The sequence below is a fragment of the Leopardus geoffroyi genome, chromosome E1, assembly GCF_018350155.1.
Source record: "Leopardus geoffroyi isolate Oge1 chromosome E1, O.geoffroyi_Oge1_pat1.0, whole genome shotgun sequence".
Classification (NCBI taxonomy): domain Eukaryota; kingdom Metazoa; phylum Chordata; class Mammalia; order Carnivora; family Felidae; genus Leopardus; species Leopardus geoffroyi.
This window is the reverse complement of record NC_059330.1, coordinates 27,170,271-27,187,859: the sequence shown is the minus strand read 5'-3', so window position 1 is coordinate 27,187,859 and position 17,589 is coordinate 27,170,271. Positions and strand designations below refer to the sequence as shown.

Here is a 17,589-nt window from a genome sequence, read left to right as displayed (position 1 = left end):
CCAGATTGTGGATGTCTTTATGGAATACAATCTAATTCAGCAGTGTACTGCATTCTTGCTTGATGCCCTGAAGAATAATCGCCCATCTGAAGGTCCTTTACAGACACGGTTGCTTGAGATGAACCTTATGCATGCACCTCAGGTATGTTTTTTCCTGTTTTTTTAGGCATGTTTCCAACATTGTTTTAGTAGTTAATTAGAGCTGCTTAGATTAAGCTATTTGAAGCTACTGAGTTGCCTTTGTACTCTCTCCTTTATTAATTGACTACTGAATCTTCATGTGTAATCTAGGTATAGAATTAATATAAATGGGGTATAAAATAAATTTGTCCTATTTGTGTTTTTATAGGTTGCAGATGCTATTCTAGGTAATCAGATGTTTACACATTATGACCGGGCTCATATTGCTCAGCTGTGTGAAAAGGCTGGTCTACTGCAGCGTGCATTAGAACACTTCACTGATTTATATGACATAAAGCGTGCAGTTGTTCACACCCATCTTCTTAACCCTGAGGTATTACAGTCTTACCTAACAGAAGCTATTATGATTAACTGGTTTATTGAAAATTTGTTTGTAGCACTGAATAATAGTAATTTCATTCCACCATTAGGTTCAATGTTATTTTATTTATTTATTTATTTGCCTGCCTACCTACCTACCTACCTACCTACCTACCTACCTACCTGCCTGCCTGCCTGCCTACCTACCTGCCTGTTTATTTTGTCCTCTAGTGGTTAGTGAATTACTTTGGGTCCTTATCAGTAGAAGACTCCCTAGAATGCCTCAGGGCCATGCTGTCTGCCAATATTCGTCAGAATCTGCAGATCTGTGTTCAAGTGGCTTCCAAGTATCACGAACAACTGTCAACTCAATCTCTGATTGAACTTTTTGAATCTTTCAAGAGTTTTGAAGGTAATTAAGAGTTTCTGAATTGTTTTAAATTAAGATAGCCAAGAGGGGGTTTTGTTACAATCATGGGCTGTTGGAAATTCTTTCTACAAGATCAGTTTTATGGGATAGTTTTGAGTTTTATTTAATAAATGTCAACTCTTTTGTGCCAAGTTCTGGGGATGTGCAGTGAACGAGACTGTCTGCTTGGATATTTTAGAGGTGAATTAAAGGCAGAATTTTAAGACCCAAATATATGTAGTAGCTTTGTCAGAATTGTATAAAATAAAAATACGAATGATGAGGTATAATAAGATTTCATGCTTATGTTGTCTGAATCTTACAGTGGCAAATGTTTCTAGCCAAGGACATTTTGTAACTTGTCACTATATACTGGGTTTTCTCCATCTTCGCACTATAGTTAATTTAGGCTGGATAATTTATTTCGGGGGTGGGTTGTCATGTGCATGCAGGATATTCAGTAGCATCCCTGGCTTCTGCCCGGTAGATGCTAGTAGCATCAGCTGCACCAGTTGTGGCCACTAAAAGTGTCTTCACACGTTGCCAAATGTCTGTCTTCTGGGAAGGAAATCACCTCATTTGAGAATCACTGCTGTACCAAGTACTAAATCACTGTTGGGTTACTCTTGGGTTTATTACCTTTTTTTTTCCTTCTTTTTGTCATAACTGTTCTCAATAGAAGGAATGAGAGATTTCTACTAGTTTTCTCTTTCTGTATGTTAACTATGCACTAAATTGATTTTGTTCATTCAAGTACAGTGTCTAATAGCCACGTGTAGCCACATAAAGTAATTAAAATTGAATACAATTAAAATTTTAGATCTTTAGTCACAGTAGCCACATTTCAGGTGCTTAATAGCTGTATGTGGTTAGCAGCTCCCATGTTGGACAATGCAGATCTAGAACATTTTCATCATTGCAGAATGTTCTGTTGGACAGCACTGTATTAAATTCTTTTCAAACTGCTTTTGTGTTTTTCCTATTAACTACATATAGGAAAAACCTGCTATAGGGGACATTTAAAATTTCTCACAGGGAATATGGTGTGATTATTAGCTTTCATACTAAGTAGCTGTCCCCCTATTTCTCAGCTACTAGAAGACATTGAATTGTTCTGTAGGGATTAAAGTGTAAGTCCATTTATTGAACTGATTACTAGATTAATTAGTATTCTTAATTGAGCTATTCTTAATTGAGCGTTTTGAGCAACCAGTTTTTGGGGGGGGCTTATTCAACATAACTTTTTAAACTGAGGTATAATTGTCATAGTATTTTTAATTGCTTAAATATTTTTCAGTTCTATCATTCTCAGAGGTGTATGTATCCTTAATTTCAGTTATTTGTCTCTTTAAGGTCTCTTTTATTTTCTGGGATCCATTGTTAACTTTAGTCAGGACCCAGATGTGCACTTTAAGTATATTCAGGCAGCTTGCAAGACTGGGCAGATCAAAGAAGTAGAAAGAATCTGCAGAGAAAGCAACTGCTATGATCCTGAGCGAGTCAAGAATTTTCTCAAGGTAAGTGGTTTTGAGTAATGCACTTTCTGGTTGGATTGACAATCAACAGTTCTACATGGGTTTCATCATAGTTTGAAAATATCTTTTTTTCCCTAAACGGGGAAATTTTTAACATTCTTGTATTTTGTGCTGAATTATTTCTTCCAAATGTGATACTCTGTGGTTTCCTCTGAAATAGGGAGGGAAATTGGTAAATAATACCTAAGAATGACGAGCTCTTAAAAAAGAAAAAAAGAATGACCATCTCTTTAAAAGAAGAAAAAAAATAGCACTATGTCAAAGGAATTTCCTTTCTTATTTCAGTTTTGAAAAGTGGTTGGAGATTCTCCATGCCATTTTAGAATTTCGTGTATGCTCCTTTTGAAGATTAAGATCAGCTTGCCCTCAGTGTCCTTTTCAGGAGCCTCTATTATATACAAAGCATTCTGTTATCTGAGAAACATCAGTTTACCTCTTATCAAATTAGCTTTTCTCTAGAAACTGAGTGTTAATTATATATAGTTCATTAAACTGAAGGTAAGATCAAACAAAAAAAAACCCTCACTCCGTGGCACTAGTTATAGAGAAGTAAGAACTGCCTGTGTTGGAGTGAAGAGTAATGTTAAAAGATCTTTAGCTCTTTAAAACATACTTAAGGGCACCTGAATTTGTTTAATGTTTACTTAACTTTATTTATACCCACTAGTTCCATTGTGAAAAAAATAAAACTTCAGAATTGGCATATGTCGATAAAAATCAGGTAGACTATGGAACACTCAGATTACCCCTTTAAAATATATGTATTTATATATTTCGTATTTGAATTATATGGAATGATTCCAGAAACTATGTATACAATTCTTAAGTATTTTGTGCCTTTTGGAAGCATTTTACCTTGAAACTAAAACCAAAATGTTTATTTTGTAATTCAGTAGAAAACATAGGCTTTTCCTATTCCTACACTGTTATTTTGGATAATCTATAGTTTTATTAACTGCTCCTTTGAAGAATCACTACTGGATTCTAGATTAAATAGCTAAACTCTTAGAGGTTTTTGTGTAATGTAGTAGCTAAAATGTAGAAGTTGCCCCATAGTTTAGATTAAAAGATAAACACTCCCCCAGAGTATAACTTTATAATATCTTGGCCATCATGAGTATTCTGAGTAGCCTGGCCAGTCTGATGTATTTGAATCCATGTCTTTCTGGTGTCAAAAAGCCCTCCAAAGGAGAAGTATTTGATACTTCATGCTTGACTAGAGTATCCATGACAATAGTTCACTTCCTCCTTTGAGTAGGCACTGTTTCCTTTTTTTAAAAATACTACCAGACTCTTACACTATCTTTTTTATTGTTAGGAAGCTCTTGACTGTTAAGCTTCAGTTGTCATTTCTTTAGAATTGTGTTTTGTATTTTTGAGTCGTTTATGTGCAAAACGAGACTAAATTAACTTTTTCACTTAATTATCTTAAACTTAAAAAAAAAAAAAAAAGATCTTCTGGATTCTAGCATGGTGCAGTCATAGGTTGCTTAGCCCCCCTGAGATGTAATGAGAGAGGACTCCCCTTCCATACATCACACTATGAATTAGGTGCAGATCTGGTAGAGTAGGGAAATGGATATGGATTTTGGGCTTTTAAACTAGTCAGACCTGGTTCAAATTCTATTTCTGTTATTGGCTATTATTCAGTATCTGTCTGTTATCTCAGGCAAATTAACTAGTATGCCTTAGTCTTGGTTTCTCCAACCAGAAGCTGTGTTGATCAAGTCAAGTACCTTGTATGCCATAGGTGTTCAAGTGATAACTCTTGTTAATATACTGTATTGGTGGGCCTGAAAATAAGGTAGAATCAGCCTACATATGCTCTCTTTCTATCAGGCAGGTTTTCTTTTTGGTTTTAAGTTATTCCTGACTTTGTGAAGGAATTTTAATTCCAACCTAAGTTAGATGTAAACCTCGTGTCTTATCTTCAGTCTGAGATGGAAGCTCAGTACTAAGATGCTACTGTTGTTTTCAACCTTTCACCTCAGTGGTAAGAATGAACATACTAGGCCCTTTACTCACTTTACTTATTGACCTGTATAGCGTAGCTACAGTGCTGCATCTCATCATCATCACTGTTATTAAACTTCAGTTTGGAGGTGTTAGCTATATGAGAATTGGTGGTATAAGTAAACTGTGGTAAGAAAAGTAATCTTGAACATTGAAGTGCCATTTACATGTTAGCCACCAGGAATACAGAGATTGGTAGATTATGACTTCTCTTTAAAGTAGCTTGTGAGCCAGGATGAAATGATATCATTAGCATCATCTGACTCACGCATTAACCCTGTGGAACTGTGGCTGTCTGTAGAAAGCATGGAACTGTTCTTCAGACCCATGATGTGCTTCCTGCTGCCTTTGATCTTATTTTTTATCCTTTTTCTTTTCTGGTTGTACTTAAACCATACTTGCCTGCTTGTTATTCCTGCACCTCCCTGCCTCTCCTGCCTCAGGACCTTTGCTTGTGCCCTTTCTACTTTTTTTTTCCCCCTTCAAATCTTCATGACCAGGATCTTTTACCTTCGTTCAGATTTCTGATGAAATGTCATGAGAACGGATGATGTCTCAGCTTACCCTTCTTAGAATAAAACCTATCCCTATTCCATCCTGCCCTCCCCCATATCCTGCTTTTTTTTCTTTAGAACATTTAACACTATAAGACATTGTTTTTCCCCCCCTAGTACATAGGTTCCTTGAGGGAATGCTGCAGTGCCTAAGAACAGTGTCTGGTATGGAGGTACTCAGTAAATATTAGTTAAGTGAATAACTTAATGTTTAAGAAAACCTCTGAATGTGTTTATATAATTTCAGTTTTGATCTTAAAATCTTTAGCCATAATTGCTAATGGGTAGCCTTTTATTTTAGTAAATAATTAAAAATATTAATAGCATCACTGTCATGTATGAAATCATACATGATAGGATAAAAGGATATCCTATCATGGATAGGATAGATAAAAAGGATGAAAGGATAAAAAGGATAAAAAATAAGATTGCAAATTTAGGCAATCAAAAAAATACTGGTTTTTATCTACTTTTTCAATCTTAAATTGTCTTTGCCAGCAGAAATTTTAAACACTCATGCATGAGAATAGAACATCTAAGTAATCTTACATACTTCCAAGTGTATTTCCTAAGTGGTAAAATAAAGTCTATAATATTTTATGTGGTTATTAAAGAGAGTAAAGAGGACTAGTGTGTTGATCCACTTTTTGATGTTCATTTAGTAGGAAAAACTTGGCCAACTGAAATCTTTTGGATAGGTAGATCCAGCATTTTGTCTAGAAATGATTCTAGCAGCTATTAGTAGAGAGTTTCCATGGTGCTAAATAAATAACACATGCTTTAGACTTTCCTTAGTGTGAAAAATCTGCAGCTGGACTTTCACTTCAGATTTACAGCCATTTTGATTTTTTTATTCCAGGATTTCTCCTGACTCCTAGATTTAGTTTGGTGTTACACTCTAATCACTTCATAGGCTAATTTTCAGTTACTTATAATTGGATGAGTGATGTGTGCTAAACTTAGGAACCATTTTTTTGTAACATTGCAAATGTTCTTAGTGGCTGTCCATTGGGGAAAGTCCTATCCTGCTTAGTTCTCCTTGCTTAGTAGACTGTCATAGAGGAATCATTTATTGAGGAATGTTTTACTTTGTATAAATGAATTCCTGATGGAAACTGTTGTTTTTTGTGCTGTACCTTATGTCTGTGGAATGTAACAGGACATGTATCAGGTAAATGCCCAGTGTAGGTCTTATCTACCTGTCTGTAACATCTGTGTAAATCTGTAAGTAGGATTATAGCTTGGTATTTGTAATGGTAAAAGCAACTGGTAATTTAAAGATGTCTTTTCTTTATGTGCTTTTTCTTTTTTTAACCTTTTTCTTATCACAGCAGCATGTGGTATATTCGTGGCTGTCACCATTATGCTGCTCCTTGTAGGCTTTATCGTAATAGTGTTAGGGGCTAGCCATATAGATTGGAATTTGGGAGGGGTAAAAAATCATCAGTTTGAAACAACTATGAGCCATTTTTGCCACTTTGACAATGTGACTGTAATTCTTAAATCAACACTCAATTCAGTTGAAATGTTACTGTTAAAGTCCCCAGTGTGATGGTTTTCTATCCTGAATGCCACTGGTGGCTCACAAATCTTAATTTGTTACTTTTTTTTGGTAAATGGTATATGTGGAAAAGACCTTTATGTGAGCCTCTCCCACCAGTGTAGAATAGATTCCCCTATTTTACATAGATTCGAAAGCTCACAGAAGGAGACAATTACGGCTTTTTTTTGTTGTTCTTTTTTCAGGAAGCGAAGCTAACAGATCAATTACCACTTATCATTGTGTGTGATCGGTTTGACTTTGTTCATGATTTGGTGCTCTATTTATATAGAAATAATCTTCAAAAGTATATAGAGATATACGTACAGAAGGTAAGTAATACTTAAAAGTACCATATTGTAGATTGTACTTCTCACACTATGGAAATCTTCATATCTTTCTGAAACTCTGTACATAATGGGAGTGGTCTGCTACAGTGGCTTTCAACTTTTTTTTTTCCCCTTCAGAAAAAGGGGAATCCTTATTTAGATTAGAATTTTACATTCAGGTATAAGTATGTAAACCAGAACAAACTGCTGTAGATGAAAAAGTTGGGTGACACCTACACACAACTTACTTGGTGACCTAACCCCTGAGGTGTTTGTGTGGAAGCCGTAGACTTTGAAAGCACAGTAAAACCATCTTAAATACTGATCTTAGAAACTTTACCTTCTAACTCCAGAAATCGAAAGGCAGTTCTGCTGTAATGGAGGTCTTTAAATTAGTCTTCTGTACACATTCTGTGACTGTAGCTTCTTTGGACTTACTTAATTTATGTGGAGCGATGCTGAGGTAATTATTTAACCAAGCCACACTTCCTGCTAACTTTTCCTGTCTACTTGCAAATTTAAACTCTCGGTTTATTACTGAATTTTAAAACTGAGCTAAAAAAGGGAAATGAGTTTAATTTTTTTAAAACTTCTTTATGCTTTCTTTGCTTATTAAAGATAACAACATTTTTTTTTTAACCATAGGTGAATCCGAGTCGACTTCCTGTGGTTATTGGAGGATTGCTTGATGTTGATTGCTCTGAAGATGTCATTAAAAATTTGATTCTTGTTGTAAGAGGTCAATTCTCTACTGATGAGCTTGTAGCTGAGGTTGAAAAAAGAAACAGGTGTGGTACCATTTTGACCTATATAACTGGGATAAATCAGTCTCTCTTAGCTTGGTAATGGATAAAAATACAACCTGTCATTTGCCTAAAAGCTGTTTAATAAAATGTGGATCATGATTCCCTGGAGACATCTAATTTAGAAGTGATAAGTTAGCTGTAGGTGCTGAAAGAAATCTGTTTTCTAAAACATTACAGCTTTGTCATATAGACATTATTTGCATGTTTTTAATTACAGCTGTGTGATTTGACTGTTTTTAATGTAAACTATGTAAAAGCCTCTTTTTACTTAGTTACAGTACCACTATTTTAGTAACTGATTCTTCTCTGATTAATTTTTCTCAAGTATAATGAGAGAAAAGGGTCCCTGCATAACTCTGGGGTTAAACTGATTTTTAATTTGAACCTTAATGTGATAATATGAATTCTGAATTTCTAGTAGAGGAAATTTCTAAAATTTTTTTCTAAAAATTTATTGTACCATGAAGTCTTTTTTTTTTTTAGCTGGGACATTTTGATGAACTAGTATGTTTAGAAAGTGTGGATAGAGTAAATGAGATTGGCGGGTTGGTATAATAGTGGGAAATTACTCTGGCTTTGAAAGATAACGAGAAACCCTATGGGATTTAATTTTAACCAGGGTTGGTATAGGTGTCCTAATAATGGTATTCATAGAATTTGTATTTGAATATTACAAACATAGAAAAATTCTGTACTTAAGTACAATGGAGATCTAGAATACTGATTTTAAAAGCTTGAGCCTAATTTGAACTGATTATAGGTCATAACAATTTAATATTTAGAAGGAGGTTTCAGTTGACTCTTAAATCTTAATACCTGAAAACAATCTTGTTTGTTGTGTATTCTAAGCCAATAGCCAGATAGTTACAGCTAGACAATTTGGTCTTTAAGTTACAAGTTATATTGTGATAAACTAGATTCACACCTGAGTCACTAGTCTAAATGTGCCTTAGCTAATCTATATTCTTTCGATTGCCATGGCATATCTGCTTGGATTACATGTGTTTATAGGATCTTGAATTTTTGCCTTAATACAAAAGTTGTGTCTTTACCCTAATGGGAATGTATTCAAAATAACTACATGAATATGGTAGCCAAAATATGGCCTACTGTTATTCCTCTGGGTGCTTGTAATACTTAACCATGGTCAAAAGAGTGTTAGTCATCAGGACCATTGAAACATAAGCTACAGTATAGTGAAACCATGATACTTGGCGGAGTGATCATATGACTGGCAGTATTATTAAACCTAGAGTTTCTTTTTTTTTTTTTTTTTTTTTTTTTTAAACCTAGAGTTTCTAATGCTACCAGATTTTTTTCCCATTGTGTATTTAGGGTACTGACCACTGTGGCTATAGGTAATGTCTGTTAATTGTGTTAAAATTATAAGAAACCTTAGGTAATCTGGCCTTTTTTCTCATACCACATACTCTTCTTCCAAATATCTAGATATTTTGTCCAGTGTAAAAAAGAACAACATGAATCTGTGAATCTCTTCTTTCTATATTCTATCTAGATAATGTGGCAGATAGGTCTAGGAGACTCTAAGGCTATCTTCTGTGTAATGGGCAAATCATTTAATCATCTCTGAATCTTAATTTCCCAGTTGGTAATGGAATTTTTGAGAATTCAAAATCATTTATGGGAAAACATTGTATACCATATAAGGTACTTCTGTATTTAGCATGTCAAGAGTTGTGTGTGTTTTGTTTTGTTTTTTTATAATACAGCATGTGTGGTTTTGTGTGTATGTGTGTGTGTATGTGTGTGTGTTTTTTTTAATACTAGATTGAAACTGCTTCTGCCTTGGCTAGAGGCCAGAATTCATGAGGGCTGTGAGGAGCCTGCTACTCACAACGCATTAGCCAAAATCTACATAGACAGTAATAACAACCCAGAGAGATTTCTTCGTGAAAATCCTTATTATGACAGTCGTGTTGTTGGAAAGTATTGTGAGAAGAGAGATCCACATTTGGCTTGTGTTGCTTATGAACGTGGCCAGTGTGATCTGGAACTTATTAATGTGAGTACTAATAGCTGAATGTGTACAGAGAGAAGGCTGCATTTTTTAAAACCTGTTGCATAATGTTAAATTAGTGAATTTTGAGTTTAACAGTGGCTTTAGGTAATACAGAGCATTTCTTGTAGATGAGTGCTTTTTTAAAAAACTTTACTTGACAATAATTGTGAATTTAAAGTGGCCAAAATAACAAGTCTATCTTCACTTATTAACATTTTAATCCAGTAGTTTTCTCACTGTGTTTCATACATTGTCTCATACATAAACACACATACACACCATACATATGTATATGTGTGCACATAGGAGAGTAAGTTGCATACCTCTTCAGTGTATAATCCTAAGAGTAAGGAATTCTGTTTCATAACCACACTGTAGATACCAACTTTAGTTATTTTGACACTGATAGAATACTTTAATACCTGTTTTAGTCTAGTTTTGTCATTGACCCAGTCGGTGACATTTTATAACATTTTTTTCCTTTTAGTATAGGATTACATATTGAATTTTAATAACAACTTGGTTGTGACTTATTCAGGTTTATATGTAAAAGTAATGGATTTTTTCACAATGAAACAATAAAAAGTGTGTATTTATATAAAGGAAATACCTTTAAAGTAGTCTATAAGAAGTCTTTACTTTTTACCTTGAAACTAACCCGTTAATATCTTACTTAGGTTTGCAATGAGAATTCCCTCTTCAAAAGTCTTTCCCGCTATTTGGTACGCCGAAAGGATCCAGAATTATGGGGTAGTGTGCTGCTGGAAAGTAATCCTTACAGGAGACCCCTTATCGACCAGGTAAAATTGGCAAATGTATTTAAGGTTCTTTTTTTTAAATGTTTATTTATTTTTTGAGAGAGAGTGCATGCAAGTGAGGGAAGGGGCAGAGAGAAGAGGGAGAGAGAAATCCCAAGCGTGTTCAACACTTGTCAGCAGAGTCTGATGAGGGGCTGGAACTTGCAAACTGTGAAATCATGACTTGAGCTGAAACCAAGAGTCAGGACACTTAACCAACTGAACCATCCAGGCACCCCTTAAGTCTTATCTTTTTTTTTTTTTTTTTAATTTTTTTTTTTTTCAATGTTTATTTATTTTTGGGACAGAGAGAGACAGAGCATGAACGGGGTAGGGGCAGAGAGAGAGGGAGACACAGAATCGGAAACAGGCTCCAGGCTCTGAGCCATCAGCCCAGAGCCTGACGCGGGGCTCGAACTCCCGGACTGCGAGATCGTGACCTGGCTGAAGTCGGACGCTTAACCGACTGCGCCACCCAGGCGCCCCAAGTCTTATCTTTTTAACTACAAATAAAACTTTTCCTGTCATCGTATACCCATATGTACTTAAATGGATCATATTTTGCTATAAGAGAAGACTATAAAAAAGAATGAAATAAAATTATACTAATACATATACATATGTTTATATATATATATAAATTTACACACATTGTAAATTGAAAACATTTTTTAAAACCATGAAAAATTTTTTTAAAAAGTAAAAATTGAATGTTGTTATAATGGTTCTTAAATTCTCCTGGTTGAAGTATAAATATGGAAGAGAATAAATCAAAAGCTGTTAATTCTTCATTCCTCTCCTAGGAAGCATTTCTAAGGAAAACTCCCATGTTAGATACAAAGCTTCCTATTAAAGAATCTGGGAGCCATATAACTATCAAAACATGGAGGAATTAGTCTGTATTGCCACATCTATGTAGTCGAATCATATGTAGTCATTAAAGTGATAATGAGGAGTGGTTATTGTGGATAATGTTTTAATCAGGAAAAAAAGAAATTACATAATTAGGGTGATTTTTTTCAGAAGAATGCGTATATGTGGATGATATGGGTATATGTGGATTTGTGTAGAAAACACCTTTGTGTGGTAAATGTAAAGGTATTTTTCCTATGCCAGATTATTCTCATTAGATAATGTCTTCATAACCACCCTGATTTTTAGTACTTAACTCTATATGTATTCTATAGGTTGTACAGACAGCCTTGTCTGAAACTCAGGACCCTGAAGAAGTGTCAGTAACTGTCAAGGCTTTTATGACTGCAGACCTTCCTAATGAACTCATTGAACTGCTGGAGAAAATTGTCCTTGATAACTCTGTATTCAGTGAACACAGGTATGCTGTAAGAAGGGTCCATTGGCTCTTTATAGTCAGTCTTTTTTTTAATGTATTTTGAGAGAGAGTGAGAGAAAGCGAGCAGGGGAGGGGGAGAGGGAGAGAGAGAATCCCAAGCAGGCTCTACACCATCAGTGTGGGGCATGAGGAGGAGCTTGAACTCGCTAATCATGAGGTCATGATCTGAGCCCAAACCAAGAGTCAGTTGCTTAACCAGCTGAGCCACCTAGGCACCCCCCCTCTTATATTCAGTCTTAAATTGTGGCTTTTCAGTTTTGAGAAGGAACAAAAAGACAAAGACTAGAGAATGTTGTCTGAATTATTACTCTTCTCATACACTCCTCATCCTGCCATTGAGACAAAAAAAAAAAAAACTATTCATAGCTGTAGTGTTTATTCTTCATGACTAATAAGCTTTTGAAATAATACATCCAAAAATTTTTTTTTCCTTAAAAGGAATTTGCAAAACCTCCTCATCCTCACTGCAATCAAGGCTGACCGTACACGTGTTATGGAGTATATTAACCGCCTGGATAATTATGATGCCCCAGATATTGCCAATATCGCAATCTGCAATGAGTTGTTTGAAGAAGCATTTGCCATTTTCCGGAAATTTGATGTCAATACTTCAGCAGTGCAGGTAGGTCTTCAGATTGCCTAAGTTGATTTACTGAAGGTACTGCCTTCTCTTAATTATTGTATGCTATACAGGCCTGTTAGGCCTGGCATAATTGATGGCTTGGGCAATAGAAAAAGCAATAAAATCCTAACCATTTACATGTAATTGCTGTGTGGCCAGATTCATTCTACTGTAACCCTAATTCAGAAATTGGTTGCCTAGGTCTTGATTGAACATATTGGAAACTTGGACCGGGCATATGAGTTTGCTGAACGCTGCAATGAACCAGCGGTCTGGAGTCAGCTTGCAAAAGCCCAGTTGCAGAAAGGAATGGTGAAAGAAGCCATTGATTCTTACATCAAAGCGGATGATCCTTCATCCTACATGGAAGTTGTTCAGGCTGCCAACACCAGTGGTATGACTTCTTTTATGTGTTTGTGACCTCAGAAAATGTACTGAAGCTATGATTAGCCCTAAGCATTAGGACATCGGTCTGTTCTGAATTTATATAGGAGTTAGATATTGCACGGTTACTTGTGAAGACATTTAGCACTCCATCTTAGTCCACATACAGAAAGGCTGCATTTTGTGAACTTACAAAGGTCCATAGGGAAGATTAAAATTCTCATAAAATTCTGATCGAGTTCTAATCTTACAACTTAAAGGAAAAAGATAATTAATAAAGGGGGAATTCAACTGTTCATTTGGTCAGTGATAATACAGAAACGGAACAGGAATTTTGCCATTTTAGATGCATTTCATTGTTTAGATTTGTTATTTTCTATATTGGTTCCTTAAAAAGGAAATTAACAATAATTTTCATTTACTTGAGTGAAAAATGTTAGGATATTAGTGTTTGGATTTATTTTCTTCTTTATACCTAGGAAACTGGGAAGAACTAGTGAAGTACTTGCAGATGGCCCGTAAGAAGGCTCGTGAATCCTATGTGGAGACAGAATTGATATTTGCACTGGCTAAAACAAACCGCCTTGCAGAGTTGGAAGAGTTCATCAATGGGCCAAATAATGCTCATATCCAACAAGTGGGTTTCCTGTTCAGATTTTTTCAAAGTGTAGAAGTCAACTGTTAAGCAACTTTTTATTAGTAGGATCAACCCATCACAACTGATGATTCCAAAGGAAATACAGTGTTTATCAGTATTAAATTGAATTGTGACTTTGGAATGAGGATTGAGTTTAGGCCTACCAAAAATGGATTGTGTTTATTTGCGTTTGTTTGTTTCAGGTTGGTGATCGTTGTTATGATGAAAAAATGTATGATGCTGCTAAATTACTGTACAACAATGTCTCCAATTTTGGACGCTTGGCATCTACCCTCGTTCACCTGGGTGAATATCAGGCAGCTGTTGATGGAGCTAGGAAAGCTAATAGTACTCGAACATGGAAAGAGGTAATCTCAATACCAGTTTGAATGAAGAATTCAGATGTTTAGAAATCTCTTTAAACTGATTAATTGAATTAACCAGCCATGTTTACATTTGAGTTTATGTAGTTGAAATTTTTGTTATAGGTCTGCTTCGCCTGTGTAGATGGCAAGGAGTTCCGTCTAGCTCAAATGTGTGGGCTTCATATTGTAGTACATGCAGATGAATTGGAGGAACTTATCAACTACTATCAGGTAATGAACAAGAGTCTTTTATTAGTTGAGATCTATTGCCACAGATAGTCTTAAACTTTAATTGCGTATTTCCCTTATTCAGGACCGAGGATACTTTGAAGAACTGATAACCATGTTGGAAGCAGCACTGGGACTTGAGCGAGCTCATATGGGAATGTTTACCGAATTAGCTATTCTATATTCTAAATTTAAGCCACAGAAAATGAGGGAGCATCTGGAGCTGTTCTGGTCCAGAGTGAATATTCCTAAGGTAATCAGCCTTTTAACATTGTGAGATGGCTCTGTAGCTATAACTGAAACTTTAATGGGTTGCCTGGGTGGCTCAGTCGATTAAGCATCCCAACTCTTCGTTTCGGCTCATGTCATGATCTCATGGTTTGTGCGTTTAGGCCCACTTCAGGCTCTGCACTGACAGTGTGGAGCTTGCTTAGGATTCTCTCTCCCTTTCTCTACCCCTCACCCATTTGCAACATGTGCACATGTGTGCATGCTCTCTCTTTCTCTCAAATAAACTTTCCTTCCTCTGTTTTTTTCTTTTTCTTTTCTTTTTTAAGCTTTAGCTAGAATTACAGACCCATATCTAAAGCAATTAAATCTCTCTTACATAGGTGCTTAGAGCTGCAGAACAAGCTCATCTCTGGGCAGAATTGGTGTTTTTGTATGACAAGTATGAAGAGTATGATAATGCCATAATTACTATGATGAACCATCCAACTGATGCATGGAAAGAAGGGCAGTTCAAAGATATTATTACCAAGGTGTGTATCTTCTTCAGAAGATACAAGCTTCAAAAGGAGCTCATTAGTAAATAACTCAACTTCTATGTGGACTTTTCCCACTTTAGGTTGCCAATGTGGAACTATACTACAGAGCAATACAGTTCTACCTAGAATTCAAGCCTCTGTTGTTAAATGATTTGCTGATGGTGCTGTCTCCACGGTTGGATCATACTCGTGCTGTCAATTATTTCAGCAAGGTAATTCTAAAAACTTCATAACCTCATAGTAGGGAGCTAAGACTTACATCGGTAACTTTTGTCTGTGGAACTTGAAGGATGTATTATGTTTGTAAAACACTCCTTATTTTAAAGGTTAAACAGCTACCACTGGTGAAACCATATTTGCGTTCAGTTCAAAACCACAACAACAAGTCTGTGAATGAATCACTGAACAACCTCTTTATTACCGAAGAAGATTATCAGGTAAAACTTTTAGTTCTTGCATATATTCTCAAAATTCAGGTTATAATTGGGTTATTGGTATGTTTTCGAGTAAAACCCATTATCCCTTAGGTTTGTAAACAGTAGGTTCTTGTATGCCTTGGATCTAATTTAGTGGTGTTTTCAGGATCAATAAATCTGACTTTTAAGTGCAAAGTTTGCAGAATTTTGCTTAGATCTTGTGTTGGTTAATGCTTTAGAAAAAATGTTATGGTTACTTCATCCCTAAACATCTTGATTGTAGGCAAGGTTCAAAGAGTTTTGGATTTTTTTAACTAGTCTGTAAAACTGATTTGGTATTAATATTCACTGCTTTTCTTGCCCTGTAACGTATTAGTATCTGTCTTTTAATAAACTTGCCTTTGTGAAGAATTTTGCAAAAACAAAATTACAGTTAAGGTTAAGCTAGTTGCCTTTTTTCTTTCTCTTATTACCAACAAATGATGGGTTCAGATCCCATGCTTAGCTATATGACTAACTACCATGTCACGTTGTATCAGAAGTTTCTCTGAAGCATAAAATCTTATCCTCCAAATTACAAATCCTGCCATTTTCATAACTATTCAAAGTTTTGATACTGAAAACCTTGGAGAAAATTACAGAAGTTTTGTAGTACCTTTGAAGATTTTTGTTATACAGTCAGATTGAAGAACCTTGATACTTGTTCAGCTTACAACTTTCTGGTTTGATGCTTGAATCTAGGCTGTCATATTACAATGCTCATTGATCAAGTTGTATTCTATACATACACATCATACAGCATATTGATCACATCATATACAGTCAGTCATATACAGTAATGACTCCTTGATCAAGAATCATGGAATAAATTTTAAACTAAAATGAAACTGATTTGGCATTGGATGGCTTTTTTTTTTCTTTTTTTTAAGGCTCTGCGAACATCTATAGATGCTTATGACAACTTTGACAATATCTCACTTGCTCAGCGTTTGGAAAAACATGAACTCATTGAGTTCAGAAGAATTGCTGCTTATCTCTTCAAAGGCAACAACCGCTGGAAACAGAGTGTAGAGCTGTGCAAGAAAGACAGCCTGTACAAGGTGGGAATGTTGGTGGGGGCCGGCCTATTAAGTCAAGTACTAGATGACCTGTTGTAACCCTATAATGGTGTATTAGAAGTGATTACAGGGGCACCTGGGAGGCCCAGTTGGTTAAGTCTCCGACTCATGGTTTCAGTTTAGGTGATGTTCTGACTGAGTTTGAGCCCTGTGTCCAGCTGTGAGCAGAGCCTGCTTGGGATTCTGTCTCTCTCTCTCCCTGCCCCTCTCAAACTCGCTTGTACTTGCTCTCTGTCAAAGTAAATAAATTTAGAAGAAATTAAAAGAGAAGTGATTATGGTCTATATAAGTATTAGTCTTGCAAATGTGAGAATTGTCTTTAAGCCCCCATTTGAGGGAGGTGGTAATTAAGTCAATTTCTTGATTCTAGTGGTCATCTTATGTTCTGTCAAGCCACTCTCTGTTTAAAAAAAGATTGTTCATCCTATTTTTTTCTTTTCTTTCAACAAATCTTCAATTTAAATGATATAACTGGGATCCCCCACCCCCCATCGTATATAATTGGTTTGCCATTTCAGCATATTTGAGTTTAATGTTTCACCATCATCCTTTCCTTTGAATAGGATGCAATGCAGTATGCCTCTGAATCTAAAGATACTGAATTGGCTGAAGAACTCCTACAGTGGTTTTTGCAGGAAGAAAAAAGAGAGTGCTTTGGAGCTTGTCTTTTTACCTGTTATGATCTTTTAAGGCCAGATGTTGTCCTTGAAACTGCATGGAGGCACAATATCATGGATTTTGCCATGCCCTATTTCATCCAGGTCATGAAGGAATACTTGACAAAGGTAATGGCGCCTCTGTGTGTATTCAGAACTACTTACCTTGAGGATATATAAAATTCCACATGCAGGTCTATTTTTTTCAAATTTTTTTTGTCTAGTGGAAGTAAGTCATTTGATTGTCATAAAATATTCTCCAGAAATTTTTGATGTCTGACAAGTGACATTGAATGGAAAAGGGAACTCAAACATGTCAGTATGTTTACCCTCCATGTATTTCTGAGGGTGAATAGTATTACTTCTATATTGTATGTTTGTTTTTTTTTAACATCTGATAAAAAAAATTTTTTTTTTCCCGAAAATAACATCTTTCTCAAATCCGTTCTTGTGACTTAGATGTCCGTAACTTAGTAGTATAGATTCCCTTTTTTTTGGTTGCTTCTTGACTTTAATATGTATGCCTGTTTCTTTTTGGGAA

The 17,589-nt window shown here is 35.6% G+C and overlaps 1 protein-coding gene across 4 annotated transcripts in view; it reads left to right on the top strand.

The window, feature by feature from the left end:
- The window catches only part of CLTC (clathrin heavy chain), a 65,820-nt gene that overhangs the window by 40,286 nt on the left and 7,945 nt on the right, over positions 1 to 17,589 (top strand). For all 4 annotated transcript variants that reach the window (XM_045490654.1, XM_045490652.1, XM_045490651.1 and 1 more), the window contains 20 exons: positions 5 to 142; positions 350 to 514; positions 733 to 913; positions 2,264 to 2,427; positions 6,759 to 6,884; positions 7,527 to 7,669; positions 9,476 to 9,710; positions 10,385 to 10,507; positions 11,692 to 11,837; positions 12,294 to 12,477; positions 12,679 to 12,871; positions 13,341 to 13,498; positions 13,702 to 13,866; positions 13,987 to 14,094; positions 14,177 to 14,344; positions 14,703 to 14,852; positions 14,939 to 15,070; positions 15,185 to 15,295; positions 16,204 to 16,374; positions 16,956 to 17,177. In XM_045490654.1, coding sequence (XP_045346610.1) covers positions 5 to 142; positions 350 to 514; positions 733 to 913; positions 2,264 to 2,427; positions 6,759 to 6,884; positions 7,527 to 7,669; positions 9,476 to 9,710; positions 10,385 to 10,507; positions 11,692 to 11,837; positions 12,294 to 12,477; positions 12,679 to 12,871; positions 13,341 to 13,498; positions 13,702 to 13,866; positions 13,987 to 14,094; positions 14,177 to 14,344; positions 14,703 to 14,852; positions 14,939 to 15,070; positions 15,185 to 15,295; positions 16,204 to 16,374; positions 16,956 to 17,177 — 3,183 coding nt within the window. The remainder of the gene's footprint in view (positions 1 to 4; positions 143 to 349; positions 515 to 732; positions 914 to 2,263; positions 2,428 to 6,758; positions 6,885 to 7,526; positions 7,670 to 9,475; positions 9,711 to 10,384; positions 10,508 to 11,691; positions 11,838 to 12,293; positions 12,478 to 12,678; positions 12,872 to 13,340; positions 13,499 to 13,701; positions 13,867 to 13,986; positions 14,095 to 14,176; positions 14,345 to 14,702; positions 14,853 to 14,938; positions 15,071 to 15,184; positions 15,296 to 16,203; positions 16,375 to 16,955; positions 17,178 to 17,589) is intronic.